The sequence below is a fragment of the Bubalus bubalis genome, chromosome 21 (genome assembly GCF_019923935.1).
Source record: "Bubalus bubalis isolate 160015118507 breed Murrah chromosome 21, NDDB_SH_1, whole genome shotgun sequence".
In the NCBI taxonomy this organism is placed as follows: domain Eukaryota; kingdom Metazoa; phylum Chordata; class Mammalia; order Artiodactyla; family Bovidae; genus Bubalus; species Bubalus bubalis.
Window position 1 is genome coordinate 16,614,177 of NC_059177.1, and position 25,413 is coordinate 16,639,589.

Sequence of the window (25,413 nt, forward strand, 5' to 3'; positions counted from 1 at the left end):
ACATTTTAGAGCCAGCGCCCAACCTCTTAGCTACCTCACTATACCACTCATGGATGCAGAGAAACTTCTCCATATCATCTGGACACGCAACTAATTATGATACACATTAGCTTTCCCAATGTGTTTTTATCTTACAAAATAAAAAAATCACTATATTAGGCTTATTTAAAATAGGATACACTGAATTTAAACTAGCATTTTAACAAAAAGACTTGCAACATGACTTTTAAGAAATAAACCCATTGCATAAATGTTAGTTGAATAACAAAAGTAGACACTTAATGTCCTTTTTAAAAATTTATTTAATAAAACAAGATGTGCATTTTCCAAGTATTTCTGTAGCCATGTCTCTACCTCTTCCTCCCCAACAGCCCAGGGAGGGAGAATGAATGAATGCATGTTACTTACAAGGAAACTGAGGTCTCAGAAATTAAATGCTAGACTTAATTAGCAGCAGAATCAATCATGAAACTAGTTCCTCTGGTTCTTCATCCAGCCATAAATAACACATACTCTCTAAATAACAGCTCCATTTAAATTATTAGCGTTAGTGGGGTGGGAAAATAAAGGTGCAGAGTAAGCATTAAATAAATATCTGTGAGTTGCAAGATTTCCAAAAGAGAAAACAGGGAAATCTCCAGAGCCTTCTGCCAAGTGTCTGGCTTGTGTAAAACTTGAGACCTTGAGGAAGGAGTGAAGAACTGTGAACTGGGGCGCAAGTTGAAAGTCTTTGAGGTCACGGAAGTTTGCAGGCAGCTGGTGGCAAATATGACCTAGAGAGCTTAGCTTCGGAAAGTGCCATCAGCACTCAGAATGCTCCAGTGGTTGTCGAGGGTGAGAGCCAGGAAACGGCATCTGCGGGGGTGGTTATCATCACATACTCCCCAGAACCACAAAATTGCCCACATCCTGGGCTCATGTACCAGGGTTTCCACTTTAGTGGCCTGATAACCCAGAGCTCTTATTGACAAATCCCAGAAAGGAAGAGGACTGCATGGATTTGTGTGTCTTGGAAAGCTGAGTCCTATCTCCCCTGACTCACTCTGGAAAAGTGCAAGTGTCTCTTCGCCTGACCCAAGGGAAGCTGATGTTTGGTGTTTCCTGGGAGATCGCGATTCTTCCTTAGATCTTTTTCTTGATCTGATGTTCATCTTTCTAATGGAGGACGAGGGTCCTCAGCTGTGTTCAAGTCATCAGGGGCCAAAAAGCTCAATGCTATCCAGTTTCTCTTCTTTGTAAAGCAGGATATTCTCCATGAGTTTCCTTTTGGCCTCATTGATCTCGATTTTCCACGAGGTCTCTGTAGCTGACATTCAATGTAAAGAAAAGCAACTTGAACAAAACGTAAATACCTTTTGCAACTACTGATAGCTGGAAATAGTTACTATTATTGTAATTCTAAGAAAGTCAGACTTGGTCAGAGTTTTTCACTTAAATTGGGGTTCTGAATCAGGCCTAAGTGGAATGAGCATTGCCACTGCTTCTGCCTTTGCAAGGAAAAACTGCCACCTACCCCTGCCTTTCAGAGAGGAAGGGCTTCCATGTTTCTCCCCTGGAAGTGGGGGACAGTGTTAGAATGAAGCTTACACTCTCTCTTTTTCCTCTCACCTCCATGTAGGAAGAGGAACAACAGGAAAGGTCAGAGTCTGAGACACTCACAGAGCCACGTTTACTAGGGGAAGAGGATGCTGAATTGTAAAGGCCTTCTGAATGTTTATTTCAGAAGGAACCTGGTGTATTTGGACCCAGGAGGCAGAAATAGAAAGTATCTTTGGAAGCAGCTGGCAAGGTGTGAAGTGAGAATGAAAAGGCAGGTGGTGACAGACCACAAGGAGCTTTGCTAGTCCCAAGGGAAAGTTTTTACTTGGTCTCTAAGTGCAATGGGGAACCACAGAAGGGCTTTAAACGAGGGGTGACAGGAGTTGTTTTTAAAAAACCACAGTGGCTGGTCCCTGGAAGAAGAACTGGTGAGGGACCAGAGCAGATCAGGGAGGCCACAGGGAGGCTGTACAGTCACCCAGCAAGAGGAGAGTAGTTTAGATGAGGGGGAGGGTTACAGGGACAGGCAATGCAGAGAAGCAGATGGAGGTGAAGGATATTTAGGTCAGTAGAGAGGCCTCAGTGAGGGACTGGACATTGGGGCTGGGGGGAAAAGGAGGATGACACTCTTAATCCAGTCAGCTGGCAGGTGGACAGGTGAATAACCATATTAATGCATGAATGAGGGAGAAAAGGAATAAATGATAGGCTGAGTTAAGGGACATAAATGACCATGTATAAACACTGAGACACCACGCTTACCATCCTGGGGAGGCTCTGGAGGGGCACAGGCCTCAGCAGAGGAGTCAGCTTCCACTGCTCCACCAGCAAGCAGCATGCCTTCCTCATCCACTGTCAGGGGAGGCAAGGAGGCAGTCCCAGCCCAGGGTGCAGCCCTCATGGAGTAGGAGGCATCGAAGCTGGAATTGTCCACGTCATCTGTTTCTTCTGGGGTGTTGGAGGAAGACCCTGTGCCCTCAGAAAGCCCACTACACGGGAGCGAGGTCTCCTGACCTCTCAACTGCTCTTCCACAGCGGCCACGGAGCTACACACCTTGGGGAAGAGAGACGAGAGCACTCATCAGGAATTCTTTCTGAAATTAAAAATCTAACAGATCTCCCAGGCAGCGGGGGAGAAAGAGAGAGAGATACTGAAAAACTAAATGAGTGTGGCTTTGGCTGGAAGAACAGCATCCTTCCTTTGAAAAGAGCTGACCTCATCACCGTCCACCTCAGCACATGACCCAGATGGGTCGATCTCATCCCTGTGACCTTAATGATTGGTCCAGATTTGGGCATGTGACCCAAGTAGGCCAATCAGATCCTTCTCTGGGACTCTTGCACCTAACATTTACTGAGGAAATACTGTCTTTTCCTTCACAGTGGCACAGCCAGATTCCCCGCCTCACAAAGAAAACGTGTTTACAGTAGGAGAAAATGAAGCTCCCACACAGAGTAAAGCAGGGGCTAGAGATGGGGGTGGTGTGCGGGGGTAGAGAGAGTGAGCACAGGGGCCACAGGCACAAGAGATTCAAATTGTTGTACTTTTGCTGGTTGAGACCCTGGGCCTAGCTGCCCCAGCAATGCCTATCCTGCCTGTGGTGTGGCTAAATGAGCCAATAAATCGCTCATTCACAGGCTCCCTTCTCTTTCTCTTTCTGTTTACATGCCTATGTGTCTGTATCTAAGAATTTGAATTGAGTTTCTATCACTTTCAACTAGAAATGCCCTAAGTAATATAGATACTGCACCTGAGGGCTTTTCTGGTTAGGGAGGTTAGGAAGATTAAAGGCAGGCAGGGAAGAAATATTTTTTCCTTACACACATACTCTCTCTCATACAAATGGCACACAAACCTACCCTTAGTAAAAATAACACATCTCAGTTGCTCAGTGCCTTGCAATTTACACAGCACCTTTGACACACGACATACAATGAGTTTTTATAAATAAAAATTTAAAAGATCAGAGAGGTTAAGTTCCTTGCCTAAGGTCACCCAGTCAGTGAGTGGCAGAGCTGACCACTAAACCCAAGTCTGCTTGATTTCAAGTCCAGGCCTTACTGATCTCTCATCTTCCTAGCTTGGTTGTGAAATCCTGGGGACAAGGACCATTTCTCATTCCTTTGTGTATACGTATAGTGCCCTGTCCCTTTTATTCTACATAGCAAATGCTTCCTCGGGCTTCAAGGCCCAGTTCAAATGTTACCTTTTCAGATAAATCTTCACAGGATGTACCCAGTAATTATTTGTCAAGCTAAAAACTACAAAACTACATAACTCGGTTCTGGCCTATGGGGTGTGAGAAAAAGTGATGTGTGCATTTCCAAGTCACACCCTTAAAAAGAAGAGGATATGTTCTCCTCTTAAACTCCCTTTCAGCGGTTGGAATGTAAATGTGATGGCCTGAGCTACAGCAGCCTTCTTGGACTCGGACATGGAAGCCACATGATAAGGACAGCAGAGCCATAATACAGGAGCCTGAATCCCTAATACTGCAACACTGCCACATCAGCTCTGGACTGCCAACATTCAAACTCTTGAGCTAAAAAGAACAAATTTCTATCTCCCTTATTTTGGAGTCTCCTCATCATAGCAGCTTTCTTTGAATGTACTCTGATACCCTGAACAAAAGAATAAAAAGAATGAATGTTGAGGGAAAGAGATCTTTTTAAAGCATAAGTCTGATTATGTTCTGCTCCTGCTTAATACCCCCAGGGACTTTCTCAACATCCTGACTGTGCCTGCAAAGCCCTCTACTGTTAGGTTTTTTCCCCAGAAGCCTCATCACAAAGCACTCTGCCCCATGTACTCTGTGTTCTAGCCACTCTGGCCTTCTACCAGGCCCCTGATCTTGCTGGGCTCTCACCCAACTCAGGCTATTTGCATGCATTGTTCCTTCTGCTTGGATTGCTCTTCATTTGCTTACATATTACTTCTTTGGGAAAGTCCTGGCTGGGGCTCCCCTGTCATACACCACTCATCAGACAGTTACTGCACAATGTCTGTGAACTCCAGGAAAGCGGAACTGGGCTTGCCTTGTTCCCCATTTATCCCCAGGGTCCAGCATGCCACTGCTCAATACGCGAATGCACTCAGGTAGCTGAAGCCAGCCCAGGCTGAGAGTCGGGACTTGGTCTCTGGCTCCTGCCACACCCTGGTGCCAAAGATGGTGACCCTGAGGCTGAGCCAGGAGTCCAGAGGGCTCTGACCCAAAATCCCTCTGGCCTCATCCCCCCTTCTCTGGGTCTTGACTTCATCTGTAAAATGGGAGGCTTGGCTGTAAGCATTGGTGTTTGAAGGCTTTGTGGTGGTGGTTGCTGTTCCAGCTACCAAACCCTTTCCTCAAATAAAATACTAAGAACCCAATACAGTTATGAGAAGTGACAATGGATATCTGGTTGGAGTCGTGGGTAGGGCTTGCAGCTCTCTTTCTGCTAAAAGGTGCTCCAAAAGGAGCCCCTCTCTGCCAGACACCACTTCAAAATCACTCAGTGGGATAACCTCTAAGAGCCCTCTCAGAGAGTTATTTTGTCTTAAAAAGACATAGCAAATTTGGTCCCCAAATTTATACCTACTACCATGGAAACCACCTCTGCATATCCTAGCCATAGGAAAATGTTTTATCTGCTGTGGTGATTGATTTCTGGTGTGTCTGCCTAGTCCATGGGCTAAGAAATGATCCCTTTCTCTGGGACTTGGCCCTGCCAACTGCCAGTCTTGACCCCCTGGCTAGGAGGTTTATATACTGAACTCCTACCTTACCTGATTGCCAACAGGTGGACACCTGACTCTAGCTAAGCCAATGAGTTTCTGTCACTAAGAGGTTGAAATTGGGACCTGGAGACTTGGCCCCTTAGTGAAAACAGAACTATGACATGTAAATGAAAATGGCTGTATCCCCTGACCAAGAGGATGAAGGGAAGGAAAAGGGGCCCACAGAGAGGATGAGGAATAAAGAAGGTTCAGAGAAAACAGATGGACTTCTGTTACATCTGAGAGTATGGTCCGAGGCACCCTCAGGACCTCTGACTCCAGCTTAGCTGCTGTCAGCTCCAGCAGACACTGCTGTTTGCCACTAAATGTGGCTCTGAATCATGAAATCACTTCTCGGTGAAGGGACTGGTAAAGGGATTGTAATGAGCCCCTGGTAAAGCCGACTCACAGACAGGGCTCATTGCTAGGGAAGGGCTGAGCTTCAGGCTTACCTCTGCCAGGCTGGCGTTGCGCCTCCGCAGACAGAGGCAGGCGGCCATGACCAAGGCCTCGGCGTGGGCCTCCGGCAGCCTTCCTGCTCTCTTCTCCAGGTATTTCTGGCAGATCTCCTTTGCCATCTCTTTCTCCACACCCATCTTCCTGGAGCAGAGCGATGTGATGCTGCTGGGAATTTCATGGAGCAGTAAATCCTTCTGTTGGAAAGAGTGGAAACACCCCCATGTGAGGTCCAGGGGTATGGGGTCCAAACACATGTGCCCCACCCACCTCCAGGATGGCACCAGAGCTGCAAACACTCCGAAAACCAACATGGTTTTTAAAAAATAATTGCGAGGATCCCAGAAACAAGTAAAACAGCAAGAACTGGAGAACGGCTAAATTCCCCACATGTACAGGGCATTTCATAGCACACTCATATCATCACACAGGGGCTTAACCTTTCTAGGCCTGGGTTGCTTCATCAGGAAAATGGGAATAAGATAAACACAAATTAGAAGACATAGTGCATAAAGTGTGGTACTTGACACAGAATCAACATTCAATGCTCTATTCAGTTCAGTTCAGTCGCTCAGTCGTGTACGACTCTTTGTGACCCTATGAATCGCAGCACGCCAGGCCTCCCTGTCCAACACCAACTCCCGGAGTTCACTCAAACTCACATCCATTGAGTCCGTGATGCCATCCAGCCATCTCATCCTCTGTCATCCCCTTCTCCTCCTGCCCCCAATCCCTCCCAGCATCAGGGTCTTTTCCAATGAGTCAACTCTTGGCATAAGGTGGCCAAAGTATTGGAGTTTCAGCTTTAGCATCATTCCTTCCAAAGAACACCCAGGACTGATCTCCTTAGTGATTGTAATTAATAGTAATAATAGCTATCATTTATATAGTACAGTATAGCATAATTATACCAATATAGTACAATATAGTATAATTATACTAATAACCTACCTTATTAACATTTACAGGAAAATGTTAGGATGTAGGATTCTGGCCCATACATATTTAATAGGAGATGTACTATATAAATAATACTATGTATATTTTTATATTTTATAAATTTTGTACTACATGTTATATTTTATGCTACTTAGCACAAATCTGAACTATGCATAAAACAGAAGATATGCTATACAAATAACAATAGATATATTACTATATAAATATATAGATATATTTGTATAGCATAAATTATATGTTACACGATACATTTTGCATGTATGCATTTACTTATATAAATAGGTTATAAATATATTACTTGTATTGATTAAATAGATTAAATATAGGAAATTAATACACCATCTGAAACAAATGAGAACCTGTACAGTGATTGCCCTGAAGGAATGGTGTAAGGAGACGCTCCCCAGTTGGCTACTGCCAACGAAATCATGGGTCTTATCCCATGGAAGTGTGAAGTCTTAACCACCAGACCAGCAGGAAAGTCCCTATTGGCATTCTTTATTTATTTATTTTTGGCTGTGCTGGGCCTTCATTGCTGCATGCGGGCTTTCCATAGTTGGGGTGAATGCGGGCTACGCTCTGCTCAGGGTGCACAAGGGCTTTTCATCATGATGACTCTCTTGTTGCAGAGTACAAGCTCTAGGGCTCATAGGCTACAGAAGTTGTAGCACATGCCTTTAGCTCCCTTGTGGTATGTGGGATCCCCGCTCACGGACCAGGGATCAAATCTGTGTTCCCTGGAGGATTCTTAACCACTGGACCACCAGGGAAGTCCCCACTATCGTCACTTTTTTAACCAGCTCCCAACCGAATCCACTTGCCAGTGCAGGAGACGCAGGAAACTTGGGTTCGATCCCTGGGTTGGGAAGATCCCCTGGAGGAGGAAATGGCAACTGGTCACAGTATTTTTGCCTGGAAAATACTACAGAGGAGCCTGGCAGGCTATAGTCCATGGGGTTGCAAAGAGTAGGACATGACTGAGCACTCACATACGCATATATAAAGTGTCAAACACAGAGTTGGGCTATGTCATTATATTTCTGAAATTGCCACTATACACATACACATGTATATTTGAATGACAGTTGTTATAAACCTACAAAATAGAAATTATTATAGAAACCTAAAAGGGCTGAATTTTACTTTCACCAATTTAAAGACAAAGGCTACGACGTCCCTGGTGGTCCAGAGATTAATACTGTATTTCCATTGCAGTGGGCGTGGGTTTGATCCCTGCTTGGGGAACTGAGCCCATATACTGCACGGTGTGGCCAAAAAAAAAAAAATCAAACAAACCCTATTTGATTGCCTGACATGTAGACAGAAGAAATGGATTTCCCCCAAACATTCTAAATTCTATTTTCATGCAAAAGTAGTTGTTGTCTGGCTGGTGAAGGGGGAAGGTTACGGCTGGTGAAGGGGGAAGGTTACAGCTGCTTTGCACAGGTACAAATCAAATCCTGGATTTAGGCCTCATTAGCAATAAAAATGGGTACAGATGGGTACAGTGGAGGTTCCTGCTCTCCCCACCCCTCAACCCCTCATAGCTGTGAGCCAGAAGGGGTTGGTTGCCTTACCAAGTAAACCGGGTTCCGGTTGTTATCCATCGCAGGGATGCCTGTGAGGACCTCGGCTAACACCTGGAGAGAATATAGAGTTAGCACAGTTCAGACACACACGCACAAGTTCACACAGGAGATTCTGGCCAAGAGAGAAGCTTCTTCTCAGGAATACAGTCTGAGCTTCAGGCCTGGCTCTGTCATTTGCCAGCATAGACACTTGCCCCAAATCTGGAATGTGTAAACATCACTAAACACCTTTTCTAGCTAAACACATCACCCAGCCACTAGGAGAAGTTTAAACTGATAGCAAAGCAAGGAGGATGAAAACCAAATGTGTGTGTATCACCATCAGATAGATACACACACACATACACACACACACACCCCCTTCTCTCTCTCTCTCTATATATATATATATATATATAAATAAACATCTATCTGTATACACGCACACATATGTATACACACACACTATATATTAAAAATATTTTCATTTAAAACCCATCAAAAATGGTAAGCAGGCACTGCTATGTTAATCTCAAGAAAAGGAGGAATCCACACGCAGATATCTATTCCAGACAGAAAATCTTGGCAATATCCATAGCATTTTCATCCACAGGCTTTTATTAACATTATTTGCTCATTAATTCATCCATTCATGAAAAGAGCACAGTCCTGAGCTGGTGTAAGCCACCACCAAACTGACAAACTGTGATCTGTGTCTTAATAAATGCGAGAGCTGCTTTGAATAGAAATTCTCAGCAGAGGTAACAGCACACTGGCTACGGAGTCTAGCCAGTCACATGGGCCTGGGTTCGTATTCTGACTCTGTTCCTTACATGCTGGGGTGATCTGTGGGCAAGAAACTAAAATCTGAGCCTGTATCCTTATCTGGTACATGGTGATCTAATGACTGTATATGAGGGAGTGGGTACTCCAGCTTAGTGTTAAATCTCCCTCCAACAACTTCTCTCAAAGACAGAATAAGGTCCAGTTACTGCCAAGAAGTACAAGCTGGAATCAAGATTGCTGGGAGAAATATCAATAACCTCAGATATGCAGATGATACCACCCTCATGGCAGAAAGTGAAGAGGAACTAAAGAGCCCCTTGATGAAGGTGAAAGAGGAGAGTGAAAAAGCTGACTTAAAACTCAACATTTAAAAATGAAGATCATGGCATCCAGTCCCATCACTTCATGGCAAATAGATGGGGAAACAATGGAAAGAGTGACAGACTTAATTTTCTTGGGCTCCAAAATCACTGCAGATGGTGACTGCAGCCATGAAATTAAAAGATGCTTGCTCCTTGGAAGAAAAGCTAAGACCAACCTAGACAGCATAGTAAAAAACAGAGACATTACTTTACCAACAAAGGTCAGTCTAGTCAAAGCTATGGTTTTTCCAGTAGTCATGTATGGATGTGAGATTTGGACCATAAAGAAGGATAAGCACCAAAGAACTGACTGAACTCTGGTGTTGGAGAAGACTCTTGAGAGTCCCTTGGACTGCAAGAAGATCAAACCAGTCAATCCGAAAGGAAATCAATCCTGAAAGGAGTGGTGCTGAAGCTGAAACTCCAATACTTTGGCCACCTGATGTGAAGAGCCAACTCATTAGAAAAGACCCTGATGCTGGGCAAGATTGAAGGCAGGAGGAGAAGGGGACGATAGAGGACGAGATGGTTGGATGGCATCACTGACTCGATGGACATGAGTTTGAGCAGGCTCCAGGAGACAGTGAAGGACAGGGAGGCCTGGTGTGCTGCAGTCCATGGGGTGGGTCGCAAAGAGTCTGACATGACTGAGCTACTGAACAACTGCCAAGCACTCCTCCTCCACCCTGAAAGGGCCTGCAGCGTTACTAACAGACTGCAGCTGCCAGGAGGGGGCAGCAGAAGGCACAGCTGCAGCTGGCGGAGGGGAGCCAAGAGAAAAGGGACTCCAGTCGAGGTCCTGCCAAGACTGGAGAGAAGAACAAGAGGAAATGAACAGACAAACTTCCTCTGCCTCTTCCACAGGGCAGGCCCTGTGCCAGGCCTTTTACAAAAATTACTTCGTGCTCATCAAAAAAACCAGTGACTTACTACTATATAGCACAGGGAACTACATTCAATATCCTTGGATAAATCACAATGGAAAAGAATATAAAAAAGAATGTATATATGTGTATCACTGAGTCACTATGCCGTATAGCAGAAATTAACACAATGTTGTAAACCAACTATATTCAAAAAAAAGATAAACAAAAACAACAATAACAACAGAGAAAGGCAGTGTTCCCCACAACAGAACCAAAGTTGAAAATCATACCATCCATCAGCAGCGGAGCTGAGAAAAAGATTGAAGGGAACCAGTAGGCACTCACTGAATGAATGAAAGGGAAAGTCAATTGTTACATCAAGAACTGAGTTAAAAAGTCAAGCATAAACAGAAATCAGGAGTGAGGGTGTGAAGGCATGGATAATTATAATAATTAACACTAATCCCCATAATAATAATCATATTGATCAATGCAACATACTCTGCTAACCAGTTTATATATGTTATCTTATGAATCTCATTAATCTCTATATGCATCATTACCTCCATTTTACAGAGTATAAACCTGAGGCCCAGAGTTATCAGTGATACCCTAGGTCACACAGCTGAAAGCAGCTGAGCTGGGACTCAAACTCATGCTCTTCAGCTCTACACTGTATGTGCCTGGCAGCTTCGGGGTTTAGTTCCACTGGTTCTTAAGGGAGGAGGACCCTGCTGAGCTTCACTGAGCAGCCCCCACAGTGGGGCTGGTGGGGGTGGGGAGGGGGTGAGGCAGGAAAGAACTGGGGGACAAGTAAACCAGAAGGGCTGATGCGCCAGGAGACAGAGGGAAGCAGAACCTCGTATGTGGAAGCTGGGCTGAGGGCAGAAGGTGGCTCCGAAGAAGGGCATTAGTGGAAGAACCAGACAGACTGTGGTCAGGGAGAGGAAGTGCAGAGTTTAAGGCTGGAAACGAAGAGAGAAGGCAAGGGCCAAGATGCAGCTGTTGGCTCTAGGCAGAGGTCAGCCAGAAACCGTCACTTTTCTCAGCCTGAACTTCCCAGACTGGGATCCCCAGGTCTCTGATGTTTAGAGATGCTAAGAAAACAAGGCTCCATAGTCAAGGGAATTTGGGACATGCTGCATACCCTTGCTTCACTATTACCAGGTTAAAGACTATTACCATATGAAAGGCCCTGGTTAATTTTTTGTGGTAACTTTTTTTCCTTGAACAAGCATAACCTTGTTCAACCCAGCGTTTCTCAAACCTATTTGAACACATCGAAACCCTTTAAACACATCAAACCTATTGAGATCTCAGGGAACTGGTGTTTTATAGAAATGTGCTTTGGAGATTTGATAGACTCAGACCATGAACTTTTGGGGGAGGGGCTGTGTTTTAGTTACATTTATAGTCCAAGTGCCTGGCACACAGTAATGATGGACAGCAGTGGTGATTAGGACACGGGTTGGATGGCTGGATGGATTCTGAATGGATGGGTGGCTGTTTCATGAAAGGCTGGATAATAACTGGACTGATGGATGGACAGATGGACTAAACAGACAGATGAACAAACAAGAAGAAATAGACAAGCGGATGGATAATTAGATGGCAGGCTGAATGCACATCAGGGAAGTCAGGAGCTATCTGTAACCTATTAGAATCTGGACACTCATGGGGAGGGGGAGCTTTACTTCAAGGGTTGGCAAACTTTCTTTAGAAAGTAAATACTTCTAGAGATAGTTACTTTCTAGGCTAGACAGTAAATATTTTAGGTTTTGTGAGCCACAAACAATTTCTGTCACACGTTCTTTTATTATTGCTGCTGTTGTTATTATTCAGTGTTTTATAAATATAAAAACTATTCTTAATTACAGGCCATAGAAAATAGGCCGTAGTCCAGTTCTGACCTGCGGGCCATAGTTTGCCAACTCCTGCTGTACTTTGTGGAACATTTCTAGTTTGTGCTTACAGAGGAGCCATGGGAAGGACAGATGTGTGCAGGCCTTGATTTGAGCACAGAAGGAAGCTCTTACTATTCCACAGCTGAATATGTCCACTCGCTTTGTCAGCTGCCCCACTCTGATGAAATCTTCCGGAAGATATGCAGTGGAGGCCTGGAAAAGGTGGGTCTTCATCATGGTGTATTTTGATGTTCTGTTGACAGGACACGGGTAAGCCATCGAATGAGCCAGCTTGGGGGTGAAGTTTTGGTCTAGCAAAACATTGGAGCTGTGGGAAAGAAGGCAGAGAGAACCTTCTTGTTTGGAGGTGGACAAGAAGAGGTTGCCATGGAGACCCTTTTGGAAAGCAACTTAGTAGTGAGCAGTGCCAGCCAGCAAAGGTCACTGAAGGCCCTCAACAAGTTTATGAGCCAGTCCTGATTGGGGGTGGGGATTGGGAGCCCACCTCCACCAGCAAATGGGGATGAAGATAAGATCAGTCCTGCTGCCCCAGAATGACATTTGGTGGCCAGAGAGGTGCGGCCATCCTTATCCCCATGGATGTCAGCCCTGAGTCCAGAGCCTATACTGGCTCCATCTCTTCTGAAGCTGTTCCAACCCCCAGCTATGGCTTTGCTGACTCAAGCCTAAACATCAGCATTCTTTGGGACTGAACCTGCTCAGATCATGGGGAATAAGACGAACAGTAAAAACATTCTTAGACTTAAGCATCTAATCTACAGGAATGAATACTCTCAGAAAGTACTCCAAAGGAAAAAAATTTAATTTTTAAAAACTAACCTACATGTATAAAAATATTCAAACTGGGGACTTCTCTCATGGTCCAGTGATTGACTTCACCTTCCAACGTGAGGGGGTTTTGGGGGAGAATGGATATGTATATGTATGGCTGAGTCCCTTCACTGTTTACCTGAAACTATCACAAAATTGTTAATCGGCTATACCCCGATAGAAAACAGAAAGTTAAAAAAAAAAAAAAGATTTCGCCTTCCAATGCAGGGTGTGTAGGTTCAATCCCTGGGTAGGGAGCTAAGACCCCACATGCTTCATGGCCAAAAAAATCAAAATATAAAACAGAAGCAATATCATGACAAATTCAATAAAGACTTAAAAATGACCTACATCAAAAAAATAATAATAACAAAACCTTTAAAAGAAATATTCAAACTAACCCTAAATGGTTTTTAAAAAGTAGATAACAGAGGTCAGTTCTCCCGGGTTCCCTGACCCTACTGCTGTTCACTTAAACACCCCTTTTCAATAAAGCCTTTTGTCTTGTCACCCAAAAAAAGTAGACACCAATTCCAATATTGGCTATTAGGAGCCATTATGTAAATTATGGGCAAATACCTTCAATGGAAGACTAAGAAGTGCCAAAAAATTGATGACATGCAACGTGAGGAAATGTTTAAATCATGGGGGAAAAGAGATTATGAGTTGGTAATCAGGTAATAGTGCTATCTTAGGGCTGAGATATCTGTGTGGGCAAGGGCTAGAAAAGAAAACTAGCAGAGAAATGGCGGCCACGCGGTGAGTCAGGGTAACAGGGCCAGGATGACCTCTTGCCCCTTCACTTCCTTTATTGCTATTACAGTTGTTTGCACAATTCAATAAAAATCAGGGGGGAGAAAAGAGGAAAAGGCTTCCACTGGCCAAAAGAGGACAGAACTCTGGGGAAGTGCGAATGCTATGGTTTCGAGGTCACTGTTGCCAGATCTTCTGGTATCTTCTGGAATCCCTCTCCATGTTTCTAGTCTTGGGAGCACGGTACTGAGATGCTGGGGTGCACACCTAACCTGTGTCACAGGATCTGTGACAACAGATGCATGAACGAAAGCAGGTCTCAGAAGCCCAGGGAGCCTGGCAGTCACAGCCCACAGCTCGAGGACCCAGTCCAGATTGGCTGCTGGAGGGGAAGTGAAATATGGCAGGGGAATGGAAGGCTTGTGGGGAAATACCAACAAACTTGTTGGGGAAATACCTTTGTTAGGGAGATAGGGAGTCATGCCGACAGCAACCAGAGACAGAGTACAACCTAGAAACACTGATGTTCCAGGGAATAGCAAAGAAAAAGAGATCCAAGAGAGGCAAGGAGGGGAAAGAAAGTCAAAGAAAAGAGAGACAAAGGGAAAGGAATGGGACCCAGCAGTGTGCGTGGCCTCATCCCTGCCACCCCAGCCTGAGGCGGGGCTCAGCCCTCCTCTCTCACCTCTTGACATTGCCGTGGATGATCTCCAAGCTGTGCAGGTGATCCACGGCATGAAGCAGCCCTGAGCAGATGCTGATGCGCTGGGGCCAGGGGAGAGGGTCTGAGCCACCCTAAGAGAAAGAAAAGGAGGAGAAAATAGTGACATCTGTGCCTTTTTAAAGTCTCAATGGACTTTAAAGTGGCAGAGTCCTGGGCTCCTGTCTCTCCTCCAGCCCTCAGGTCCTCAACAACAGGGCTCAGCAAGCATGGTTTACTGGCAGGGAACTGGTTTTGACATCAGACAGATCTACATATAAATCCCAGCCCAGACACACACTAGGTGTGTGACTTTGGAAAAGACACTCAATGTCTCTGTGCCTCAGTTTTTTCTGATATAAAATAGAAACGTTAATCCCTATGCTTTAAGGTTGTAGTAAGGATTCAAAGGAGTGAATGGTATGCCCCCAGCATAGTACCTGCTGCACAGTGGGTGCTCAATAAATAGCAGCTATTTTTATCACGACTATCATGCAGCAGTTCTGGAATTCTTCTCTAAGAGGGGCTGCTTGGGAGAGGAACTAGGGACCTTGTGTTGGCACATCAAGCACATGAGCTGATTTTATAAGTATCTGGAGAGATGTCACAAGAGCTGATAGAGATTATGGGTGGTCTAAAGCCCTCTATACTTTCACTGTTGTTCTAAGGCTGAATGTCCAAGAAAAATCCCTTCTTATTTTTTAGGTGACCTCTTAGATTCTACGTCCTCTAAGAACTGGCCTTGCTAATAGATTTCTTCTCAAAAACTCTGGAATCTGGAGCCACATGAACTCTTGCCCTGATACCCATCAGCTGTGTTTCTTTGGGTAAGTTACTTTGCTTCTCTGTGGCAGAGACTCCTCTTTTTGAAAATGGGGGAACCTCTGGGGTTGTGGCAAGGCCTGAAGGAGATGTACAAAGCCATTATCAAGGTGTCCTGCCCACAGTGAGAGCTCAGCAAAGCTAACAATCATTATTATACCATGAATAACTACTTTGATCCCTCCCAAGGGAAGCAATAATTCTGTCGCGGAATAACTTTTGTCACTCTGTTTGAGGACTTTATGGGAAGGAGGCTTGTTTGTCTTAAAAATTATAACATTAATAGATATAACACTCATATGGTATGATATGCAAAAGGTCAAATGAGTATGTAGTAAAAGTTCGTCTCCCAACCTGAGCCCCATCTACATGTAGTTCTCCCCAGAGGCAGTCAAGGCACCAGTTTCCTGTATCTCTCCATAAATATTCCATATATTCACAAACAAATAGGAATTTATTAGAATACCATTTTTAAGAAAAATTTACCTCCACTTTTCATACTCTGTATCTGTTCATTCTTTTTCTTGCCTAGTGCACTGGCTGGCACCTTCAGAATAATACTGGATAATATAGTGCTATGGGTTACCTTTGTCTTACTCTTGATTTAAATGCCTCTTTGTCAAAAAAACTTTTTAAATAGGTTTTTTCTGAAGATGTTTAGCCAGATTTTATCTATCTTGGCCCAACTCCTCTCCTTGAAGGGCCGCTGAGTGGCCCCCTTCCCCTCTGGATTCCTTTAAGTCCTTAATCCTTGATTCTGTAAGTGAATGCTGCCTAGTCCTGTTCTTTGACCATGACCCAGCCCCTTACCTGACCCTGGAGTCTGTCCTGTAAAGAACCATTTGCCATGTATGGGTAAATCAAGCTGTAAAACTGTTCTCCAGTGCAGCAGCCCAGCAGAGGTAAGACGTTGGGGTGGCAGCATCTGAAATCAGGCATCAGTGCAGGCATGAGGAGTCAGACAGAAAGAATAATCAAAGACGGCTCCATTTCCTAACCTCCTCCACCTCTTCTGCCCTCTCCACCCCCGAGGCCACCAGGAAGCTCCCAGGTACCAAATGCTCTGACTCCTGAGGGTAGAGAGATGACATCTGCACGCCTTCAAGATGCTTGAAATCAAAGAACTCAAAGTGCATGATACCCCAACCACTTGTGATTCTTCACAAAATCCTCTTCTGGAGGATTGAAAGTCACTGTCCCCTCCTGACTCTCCTGCCTCTCTGACAGTTCTTCCTTGGCCTTTTCCGCTAAGACCCTCTTCCTCAGCCTTTCTCTGAAACCTGAGTCTCCCTGGATGGGGTCATCATCTCATTTTATAAGCTGCTCCATCAGGGATCTCTCACCTCTACAAAGTGCACCCTCTCTATGAGGAGCACCCCTACATCTCTCCAGGTCATACCCACAGTCCAGACCTGAATGTCAAATTGCATCCCAATGTTCCAGGTGAACAACCTAGACTCAATAAGTTCCAAACCTGATTCTCCAGCCTCAGTTATTTGCTCAAACAAGGGTGCCACCAACCATCCAATTTCCTAGAAACCTCCTTACCTCGCCCATCTAATTAGTCACCTTTAATTGTCACAAATAGCTTTGAAAACACCCCCTTCATCCTCCCCTCCTCCACCTTGAGGCAGACGCTGATGGACTTTCCAGAACACTGTTTCAAGGGCTGCCTGCCTGCCCCTCAGCTCCTCTCTGCTTCCCGCTAGGCCATCCTACTGCACTACCGCATGCTTTCCACCCTCACCAGTTATTTACATTCACTCTCCCCTCGGCACCATGAACTCCCCAAGGCAGACGCTGTGTTTTCTGTATGTCTGCACTCCCGAGAACCCAGAAAGGCCTTGATGACTCACACTTGCCAAATGAATGAATGAAGCAATGACTGCTTACACCAGGAAGGCTCTATACCAAGATGGAAAGGGAATCAGATTTCCAGTTTCCATTAAGAGTGTGTATGTGTGTGCATGTGTGTGTGTGTAGATAAGGATGTGTATATGTGTGTGTGTTTGTGTGTAGTCATATATATATATGATGAGGAAAAGGACTAAAGAAAATATATAAAAATCTGAACACTGTAGTAGTAACCAATGGCACCCCACTCCAGTCCTCTTGCCTGGAAAATCCCATGGGCAGAGGAGCCTGGTGGGCTGCAGTCCATGGGGTCGCCAGGAGTCGGACACGACTAAGCGACTTCACTTTCACTTTTCACTTTCATGCATTGGAGAAGGAAATGGCAACCCACTCCAGTGTTCTTGCCTGGAGAATCCCAGGGACGGGGGAGCCTGGTGGGCTTCTGTCTATAGGGTCGCACAGAGTTGGACATGACTGAAACGACTTAGCAGCAGCAGCAGTAGTAATTTACAGAAGCTATGGAAAATCGGTGATTTCTATTTTCCTCTTTAAAACTTTCTTTATTTCTTAAAATACACCACAGTCATCACATACTGCTTTCCCGAGACTGCATATTTGGCACAGAAACTCAGAGAGTGACTTGCCAGCTCGAATGACAGCTGGTGTCCAGCACACTGCAGAGGCCTAGTATGCGTGTGTCAAATCCATCAGGCAATGACAGCAGGGGCAGGACAAGTGTCCAGGTCTGCAAATGTCCTCTCCCTCTCTTTCCCAGTGCCCCTGCCCCCACTAAGCTCTGTGATGGGAGCTTCACTTCACTTCTCCAGCCTCAGTTTCGTCATCTGTAAAATGCAGGTTTGAGGATGACTTTGGAAGGCCCTTATTGCTCAAGACCAGAGGTAAACAAAATTTCTCTATAAAAAACTAGACAGTAAATATTTTAGCCATTGTAGGCCATCTGGCCTCTGGTACAATTCCCCCACTGTGCACGATCACGAAAGAGCAGCCACAGATGACACGGAAATAAATGAGCATTGGAGAAGGAAATGGCAACCCACTCCAGTGTTCTTGCCTGGAGAATCCCAGGGATGGGGGAGCCTGATGGGCTGCCGTCTATGGGTCGCATAGAGTCGGACACGACTGAAGCGACTTAGCAGCAATAAAAGGTCATAATAAACTTTGTGAATGAAACAATTACAAGCATTGAACTCAATTTGTATGGAAAAGTTACAGCATTGAGTAAGGCTGTGTAAGTTAGGCTTAGTCCTAAGCTAAATAAAAAGTCTAAAATTTTTTATTTGGGAAGTCTGCAAACACAAAACTAGTGTTTTTCCTATGTGTTCACCAAGCTTTAACATTTAGCAACATCTTTTCAATTCTGTTTCATCTATGTCTTCTACTGTTTTATTTTTTTAATTACTAGAATATATTTTAAAACAAACCTAAAAAAAAGGAAATAAATGAGCACAGCTGGGTTCCAATAAACTTCATTATAGACGCTGATACTTGAATTTCACGTACTTTTCATGTGTCATGAAATTATCTCCTTTTTATTTGTTTAACCCTTTAAGAACGTAAAAACTATTCCTAGCTCTCAGGCCATTAAAATAGAGCTAGGCCAGGCTAAGCCTGTGGGTCATCATTTGCTTTTAGAGTTGGAATCAGTACATTTCTGTCCATCTCAAAAAATGGGACAGAATCAGATTCTTTCCTGACTGGAAGGAAGGAGTTGAGCCAAGTGAGCCGAGGTTTTTTTATAATTCTAATCCATGCATACAGTGGCTACAGAGAAAAAGCATGGAAGGAGTCAGATCAACCAACCAAATTCCAGCTCTGCCACATACTAGCTGTGTGATCTTGGAGGAAACACTTAACATCTCTGTGCCACAATGTGTCCATGTGTAAAATAATGTTATAATAGTAGCCATGTTACAGGGTTCTTATGAGGATTACATAAAGAAAATGCTTAAAACGTGTTGCCACATAGGAAGCACTATATACAGGTTAGCTGTCATCACTATCAAAGTATTTTCCAAAGAGGAGACTTACCTACGACAAATTTGTATCTCTGCCTGGAAGAATTTTTCCATTGATCCTGGACCTGAACAGGCCATCTGTGGGAAAAGACATTGAAACATGAAAATCCAGCCTCACCATGCAGCCTCCACCTCTTAGTGGAAACCAAGAAGTGCCTACCTCTCTGAGCTTCTTGAAGATAAACGGTGTGCCATGCTTTTGCCCTCTGTAGACGTCGGCAAAGGTCCCCTCACTGATTTTATGGCTTGGGTTGAAATTATCAGTTGCCTGGATCACATCTACCTCACTCCAGAAAAGGTCATCTCCAGCCAGGCTTGAAAGTGTCTCTTGCTTAGGAATGGAGGCACTGAAATCCTGGAAATTCATAGAGAAGAGACAGAGATTAATATGGAAAGTATTATTTTCCCTACTACCTCAGGGAATCTCAGAACAGCAGAGCTGAGGGGTGAATGGGATCATCTCATCCAGTGAGGAGGAATACAAAAAGGACAGGTCCCAGCTCCACTTCTAACCTGCTCTGTGACCTTGGACAAGCTACTTAACCTCTCTGAGCCTTCACTGCCTCATCAGCAAAAACGAAGATAATCATAGTACCCTGAAAGGTAACATTACCTTTCTGCCTACAGATTAACTACAATGTGAGTATTCCCAGCCCACGGTCAATGTTTCCTTTATTTTTTATTTTCAGTTTACAAAGGGTCAAACAACTGAAGTCAGATTCCACTCCAGGTCAGTGGCTGGGCTGGTGCCCCTGGTCCTACACATGGTATACATGCTGAGAAGCAGGATACAGGTCCACATAACCTATGTAAGTCTAAGAAAAGCGGCCCTCCTTAAAATAGGTAGACATAAATTTCCATTTTTTAAAGTTATATATGCTTTTATAAGGAACTCTCAGGTGGCACAGTGGTAAGGAACCCACTAGCCAATGCAGGAGATGTGGTTCAATCCCTGGGTTGGGTAGATCCCCGGAGTAGGAAATGGCAACCCACTCCAGTATTCTTGCCTGGGAAATCCCATGCACAGAGGAGCCTGGCGGACTGCAGTCCACAAGGTCATAAAAGAGTCCGACATGACTGAGGGTGCACGCACAGAACAGCATAGCAGGCTCTCATAAACAGTTTTAAAGAATTAGAGTCGGGGGCTAATTATGCATGATCCCATTATCCTCTTAACTGTTATTAAAGTTTGGTGTAATTCTTGCCAGTTACATATATGAGGATTTCTTTCTTAAATTGGGATTGTGAGAATTCCTTAGAAGTCCAGCAGCTAGGACCGTATACTTCAACTTCAGGGTTCATGGGTTTAGTCTCTAGTCTGGGAACTAAAGACCCCAGAAGCTGCAGTTCAGCCAAAAAATGAAGAAAAATAAAGGATAAATAAATAAAAACTGAGATCATGTCACACACATTGTTTTGATTTCTGGTGTTTTCTCTTAACATTACTTCATGATTATTCTCCCAATTATTCAGTTGTCTTTGAAATGATTAATTATTAAAATATAAGTCACCTTGCTTAGGTGATAGTCCCATTTATGGAAGAGCTCACTGACCAGTTCCGCGTAGCACTGACTTCCCTGCCAGGCACCAAGACACGTTTAAGGGCCCACAAAAATGTCTTAACATAATTTCTTTCAAAGTCTAAAGAATAAAAATGTACTTTTCACCTTGAAGAAAATGTTGAAATTTTTAATCCAACTTGGATCATGTTCATCTTTATACCACTGCAATCATAAAATATGATTTTAAAAAACATTTTTAAATGAAAGAAAGAGCCTAGAAAGGCAAAAAGTGCTTAAGATTCACAGAAGTCACTAGTGACCCTGGACCCAAATCATTAAAAATTCAGAATAAATCAGATATATTTTGTGTTGAAAAAAGGTTGGAGAGAAGGCATGTTCTACGCAAATGACTACTGCCACCAAGATATTTCGGAGGGTGAGGAGGATGCCAATTATCAGCTCTCATTTAAACACAAATAATGGAAAAGCTCATTAAAAACTAAAGCGCACCCTCTCCCCGACCCTCTCTCCTGTTTTATTGACGGTCAGCACTTAAGAGTCTTAGAAGCTCAGAGTAATTCGATGGGGTTCGCCTCTTCACTAGGACCCCTAACCCCCAAACTGGTCTCAGGGAATAAACACCTTGCATTTTTGAAAGACAGTCAAAGCCGGGGGTTACACTCAGGGTGGGGGGTTTACCTTTGAATCAGCTGAGGCAGTCTGGTTGGTTTTTAAGGAAGAAGAGGCATGTTCAGGAGAGGCTGAGAGGTTGACTCTGGCTGCAGCAGGTCCTGGAAAGGAGAGACAGTGGATCAGGCCTCGGCTGCTGGAGGAAAGTGGCAGGGGTCCCTGACTGGCCCCCAGACCCAGCCAGTGTCTCATTCACGACAGTGACACTTACTGTCCATCATGACGTCAGCCATTTCCTGACAGCCAGGCGCTAGCCCACAGGCTGCTCACGTGTTACCCTGTGGGAGACTTCTGACAGCCCTGTGGGTTGGTCCTATACAAAGTCCCCCGTGACAGGAGGAGGAAAGGAGGCGCTGGAGGCGGCTGGCTGCCCAGGGCCACACTGATGGAAGTGGCAAAGTCAGCCTTCAAAGGGAGCTCCCTGTGCCTTCAGACTCCCAGCCCTAACCCACCTCCCTCGAAAGCAGCTGAGAAGGACACAAGTGAATCAGCTACAGAGCCTGACTTCTAGAAACCTCCATGTGGCAGGAATGGCAATAACCAGCCTCCCAGGGGAGAGGCAAGAGAGGTCTGCCTCAGTGAGTTAGAGATCAAGGAAGGTTTCACAGAGGAAGGAACACTTGACCTGGACCTCCAAGATGAGGAAACATTTGCAACAAGTAGCTGTGAGGGAGGGAAGGCACCAAGGCCGAGGAACCAGCCCATGAGGAGGTAAAGCCACAGCGGGAAAGCCCAGGCTGTGGTAAGCATTCCAGGCACGCTCAGTTAGCACACACTGAGAGTATGCCGGGCTCTGTTCCCAGTGCTTCCCTGACCTAATTCATTTCACCCTCACAACAGTTCAGGAGACAGACGCATCATCTACTCTTTACAGGTGGTGAAACTAAGGCACACAGAGGTGACCCCACCTTTCCAAAGACACCCAGTCAGTGGCTCCAGAGTTTGTGCTTTCACGCCCTTAGTGAATGGAGAAGATTCACAAGAGAAACATGAAAGTGGACCTTGGCCAGAAGCCAGAGCTTCAGATGCCATCCTCTGGAAATACCCAAGTGGTCTTCCCGCAGGCCTGGCCTCTGTGTAACAGGAGGCCGGACCTCCCAAGGGAACCTGACTTTGGCCCCAGTGTTGCGGACCAAATCCACCTGCTTCAAGTATGTCTGGCTTACATCACCAGGAAAGGAGTGATTAATGTGGAATTTTGGCCATAAAAATTAACTCAGAAAACTGAAAACAGCTCCATGGTGAAACTAGAACAAGCTTTTCAAAACTATTTACCCAGGCAGCTAATAAAACAAAACTCACCTGATACAAAGTCTGAGGCACTTTCATTCTCTGAGGAGAGGGGCCACCCTAAGTAAGCCTCTCTCCCTGAGTTTTCTGCTGCTTCTAGAGTTTTTGTTTGTCTTTTGTTTTCTTTTTTTCCCCCATATTTTCCAGCACTGGCTATATTTGAAAGGACTACACTTGAGAAGGTACCATGTTGGTACACCCACACTGCACCAGAGACCCCCAGAATGGGGGTAGTAACAATAATCCCCAAAGTACACAGGTGTACACACAGTCACACATACCCTCTCTGTCCCTCAGGGCACTGCAACTTAAACTGAGCTTCGGAATAAGAGCTATAGCTCAGGCATAGATATTAAACTTTTGGCCAATAAAAAGGAAAAAATAAAACCAGAATAAATGAATAAAGAAGATGGGGTATTTTTACTCAGCCACTAAAAAAAAAAATGAAAGGGAAAAGGGAAAAGGTTGAGGGAGAGATAAATTAGTAGCTTGGTTTAACAGATACACACCACTATATACAGGATAGATAACCAACAAGGACCTACTATATAGCACAGAGAATTATACTCAATATTCTGTAATAAGCTATAAGGGAAAATAACCTGAAAAAAAAAGAACAGAAATATATATTTGTATAACTAAATAACTCTGTGGTATACCTGAAACCAATACAACATTGTAAATCAACTATACTTCAATTAAAAAAAATAAAAAGGTAAAACAAATTAAGTAAAACCAGCAACACACTGCACACCAGCTGCTGGCAGTATAACTGACCAAAGACCAGCTGCTCATTCAGATCCTTCTGTGCATCTGCCCCCAGGCTGAGCTTGCCACAGCTGCCCCCACCCCTGGTGCCTGGGTGCAGAGGGGAGGCTCCCTGGGTGGGTGCTCCATCTTCAGAGGCCTCCACTGTCACCCTGCCATCTCTTAGGCTCGGCTCAGTGCCCTTCCTTGGCCTGAGTCACAGTGGTCATAGTGGTCCACCTCCTAGGTGTGGGTCATGCGTCCATGCTGCCCCACGATGTTTTCTTTCACTCTGCTCTAATTCACATCTTGAGTATTCAGCATTGAATCCCTAGTCTTTTGTGCATGTAATACACGCTCTAACACCTGTGCTCCATGCACACTGGCGGGCAGAGGCTCTGCACTTTGGGGACAGCTGCTGTAGGCCAACTCGACTCCCCCGCTGCTTCTTTCCTGCCTTTCTGCACAATCCGCTCCCCCCACCCCAGGGTGGCCGCACTAGGCTGCACACATGGTCCCTCACCCTCTCCCGCTGCCCAGCAATACCCAGGTCCGCACTGGCCTCACACAGCCACGATTCTCTGGTCTGATACCTGGGGTTTGCTCTGGGGGCTGCACCAGGCCTCTCAGTGTAGGGGGATCGCTGAGGTCTGCTCTTGTGACACAGGAGAGCTACTGAGGGTGGTGCAGTCTGTTTGTCTCCCTGGTTTGGAGAGAGGAGGGAAAGGGAGCGGAATGTGGGCCAGTACTGCAAGGCTGAGAAACCAGGTAAGAACAAGCCTTTGCTTTCTTTGGAAACACTCATGGAAGACACTGGTCTACACAAATGTCATTTCCAAAACACTAGAGTTCATCTTTCGTGTGCCATTTCCCACAGAAATCTTTCTAGAAGATTTTTTGCTTTCTCAAGCAGAATACACTGAAATCTTGTCCTGCTGAGTTGCATCACTGCAGGCAGAGTGCTGTATCTCATTTTGGAGTTTTCTGGATCCTGCCCTGTGGCAGGCAGTGCATCAGCATCTACAGCTTCCCTATCTCTTTCTTGGTAGCAGACAGAACTGAGCTCCAGTCCTGGCTCTGTCGTTACTAAAGATTTGAACTTGGGTGAGTTGTGCCTCATTTTAGCTCTCTCAAATGTAAAAATGAAGAAACAACAAGAAAAGAAAACAGTAATAGTCCATTCTGTGTAGAGTTCTTTTCCAGATTAAAAGATGGCATAAAGCACAAAGACCAGCCTCTGGTATATATGGGATACCAAGGCTGGTAAAACTACATATAGAATGAGAGCAAATCAGTTCTGATGAACAGCCGATGCCTCTCCTATAGGTAAGGCTTTGTGAGAATTATTTCAGCCGCTCAGTGCCCTTTTATCTGAAATCTAGCTTTGAGCATCTGTTTAAGGAGGTACTGAGAACTTGTCCATGGCTCATCTGCTTGTGTATTTTCCTTCTCCATGTCTCTCCCTACTTCCTCCCTACCTACTGCCAGGGGATCAGGAGATACAGAGGTTAAGATGTGAACTCTGGAACAATTCACATGAGCTGAATCCCACTCCCGCCGCTTGGTCAGCCATAGAGTTTTGACAGGTTATGTCTCCTTCCCTAGCTACCAAGAGCCCTCCGCCCTAGGGTGTCAAGCTGATTCAGTGACTGCTAGTAGGCACCATTCCCACCTGTCAGTCCTCCTCCCCACCTACCTTTGCCTCCACCTTCTCCACTCCTATGAGAGAAACAGCTGGAACTTTGGGGCCCAATAGAACCTTGGGGTTTTCCCAAGAGAAGACTGGCTTTGGGTTATTTGAGGAAATTAATGATCACACCCATATTTTCAGCTTGGGCAAAGATAGACAACAGACTTCCTGTCTCTGTCTACAGATAGTTATCGTCCTGACTTGTCTAAGAACATGTCCTCCCAGGTGCCATTCAAGAAAGCAAAGGGTGCGAAGGCTGGCAGAGACACACGGTGATTGTTTTCACAGCAGCCGAGCTTAGGA

The 25,413-nt window shown here is 44.9% G+C and overlaps 1 protein-coding gene across 5 annotated transcripts in view; it reads right to left on the reverse strand.

Annotated features, from left to right (window-relative positions):
* Positions 1–284: 284 nt before the first annotated feature.
* IRAK2 (interleukin 1 receptor associated kinase 2) overlaps positions 285–25,413 on the reverse strand; it is a 57,737-nt gene continuing 32,608 nt past the window's right edge. For 3 of the 5 annotated variants that reach the window (XM_025272866.3, XM_025272864.3, XM_025272865.3), the window contains 11 exons: positions 21,393–21,484; positions 20,859–20,915; positions 19,352–19,546; positions 19,205–19,269; positions 16,112–16,226; positions 14,465–14,574; positions 12,328–12,523; positions 8,287–8,349; positions 5,746–5,946; positions 2,302–2,593; positions 285–1,332 (listed from right to left, as the gene is read on the reverse strand). In XM_025272866.3, the coding sequence (XP_025128651.2) occupies positions 1,148–1,332; positions 2,302–2,593; positions 5,746–5,946; positions 8,287–8,349; positions 12,328–12,523; positions 14,465–14,574; positions 16,112–16,226; positions 19,205–19,269; positions 19,352–19,546; positions 20,859–20,915; positions 21,393–21,484 (1,571 nt within the window). In that variant the 3' untranslated portion in view covers positions 285–1,147. Of the gene's footprint in view, positions 1,333–2,301; positions 2,594–5,745; positions 5,947–8,286; positions 8,350–12,327; positions 12,524–14,464; positions 14,575–16,111; positions 16,227–19,204; positions 19,270–19,351; positions 19,547–20,858; positions 20,916–21,392; positions 21,485–21,594; positions 23,095–25,413 lie in introns of those variants that run through there. The other 2 variants (XM_025272867.3, XM_006070694.4) reach the window with 2 other exon arrangements.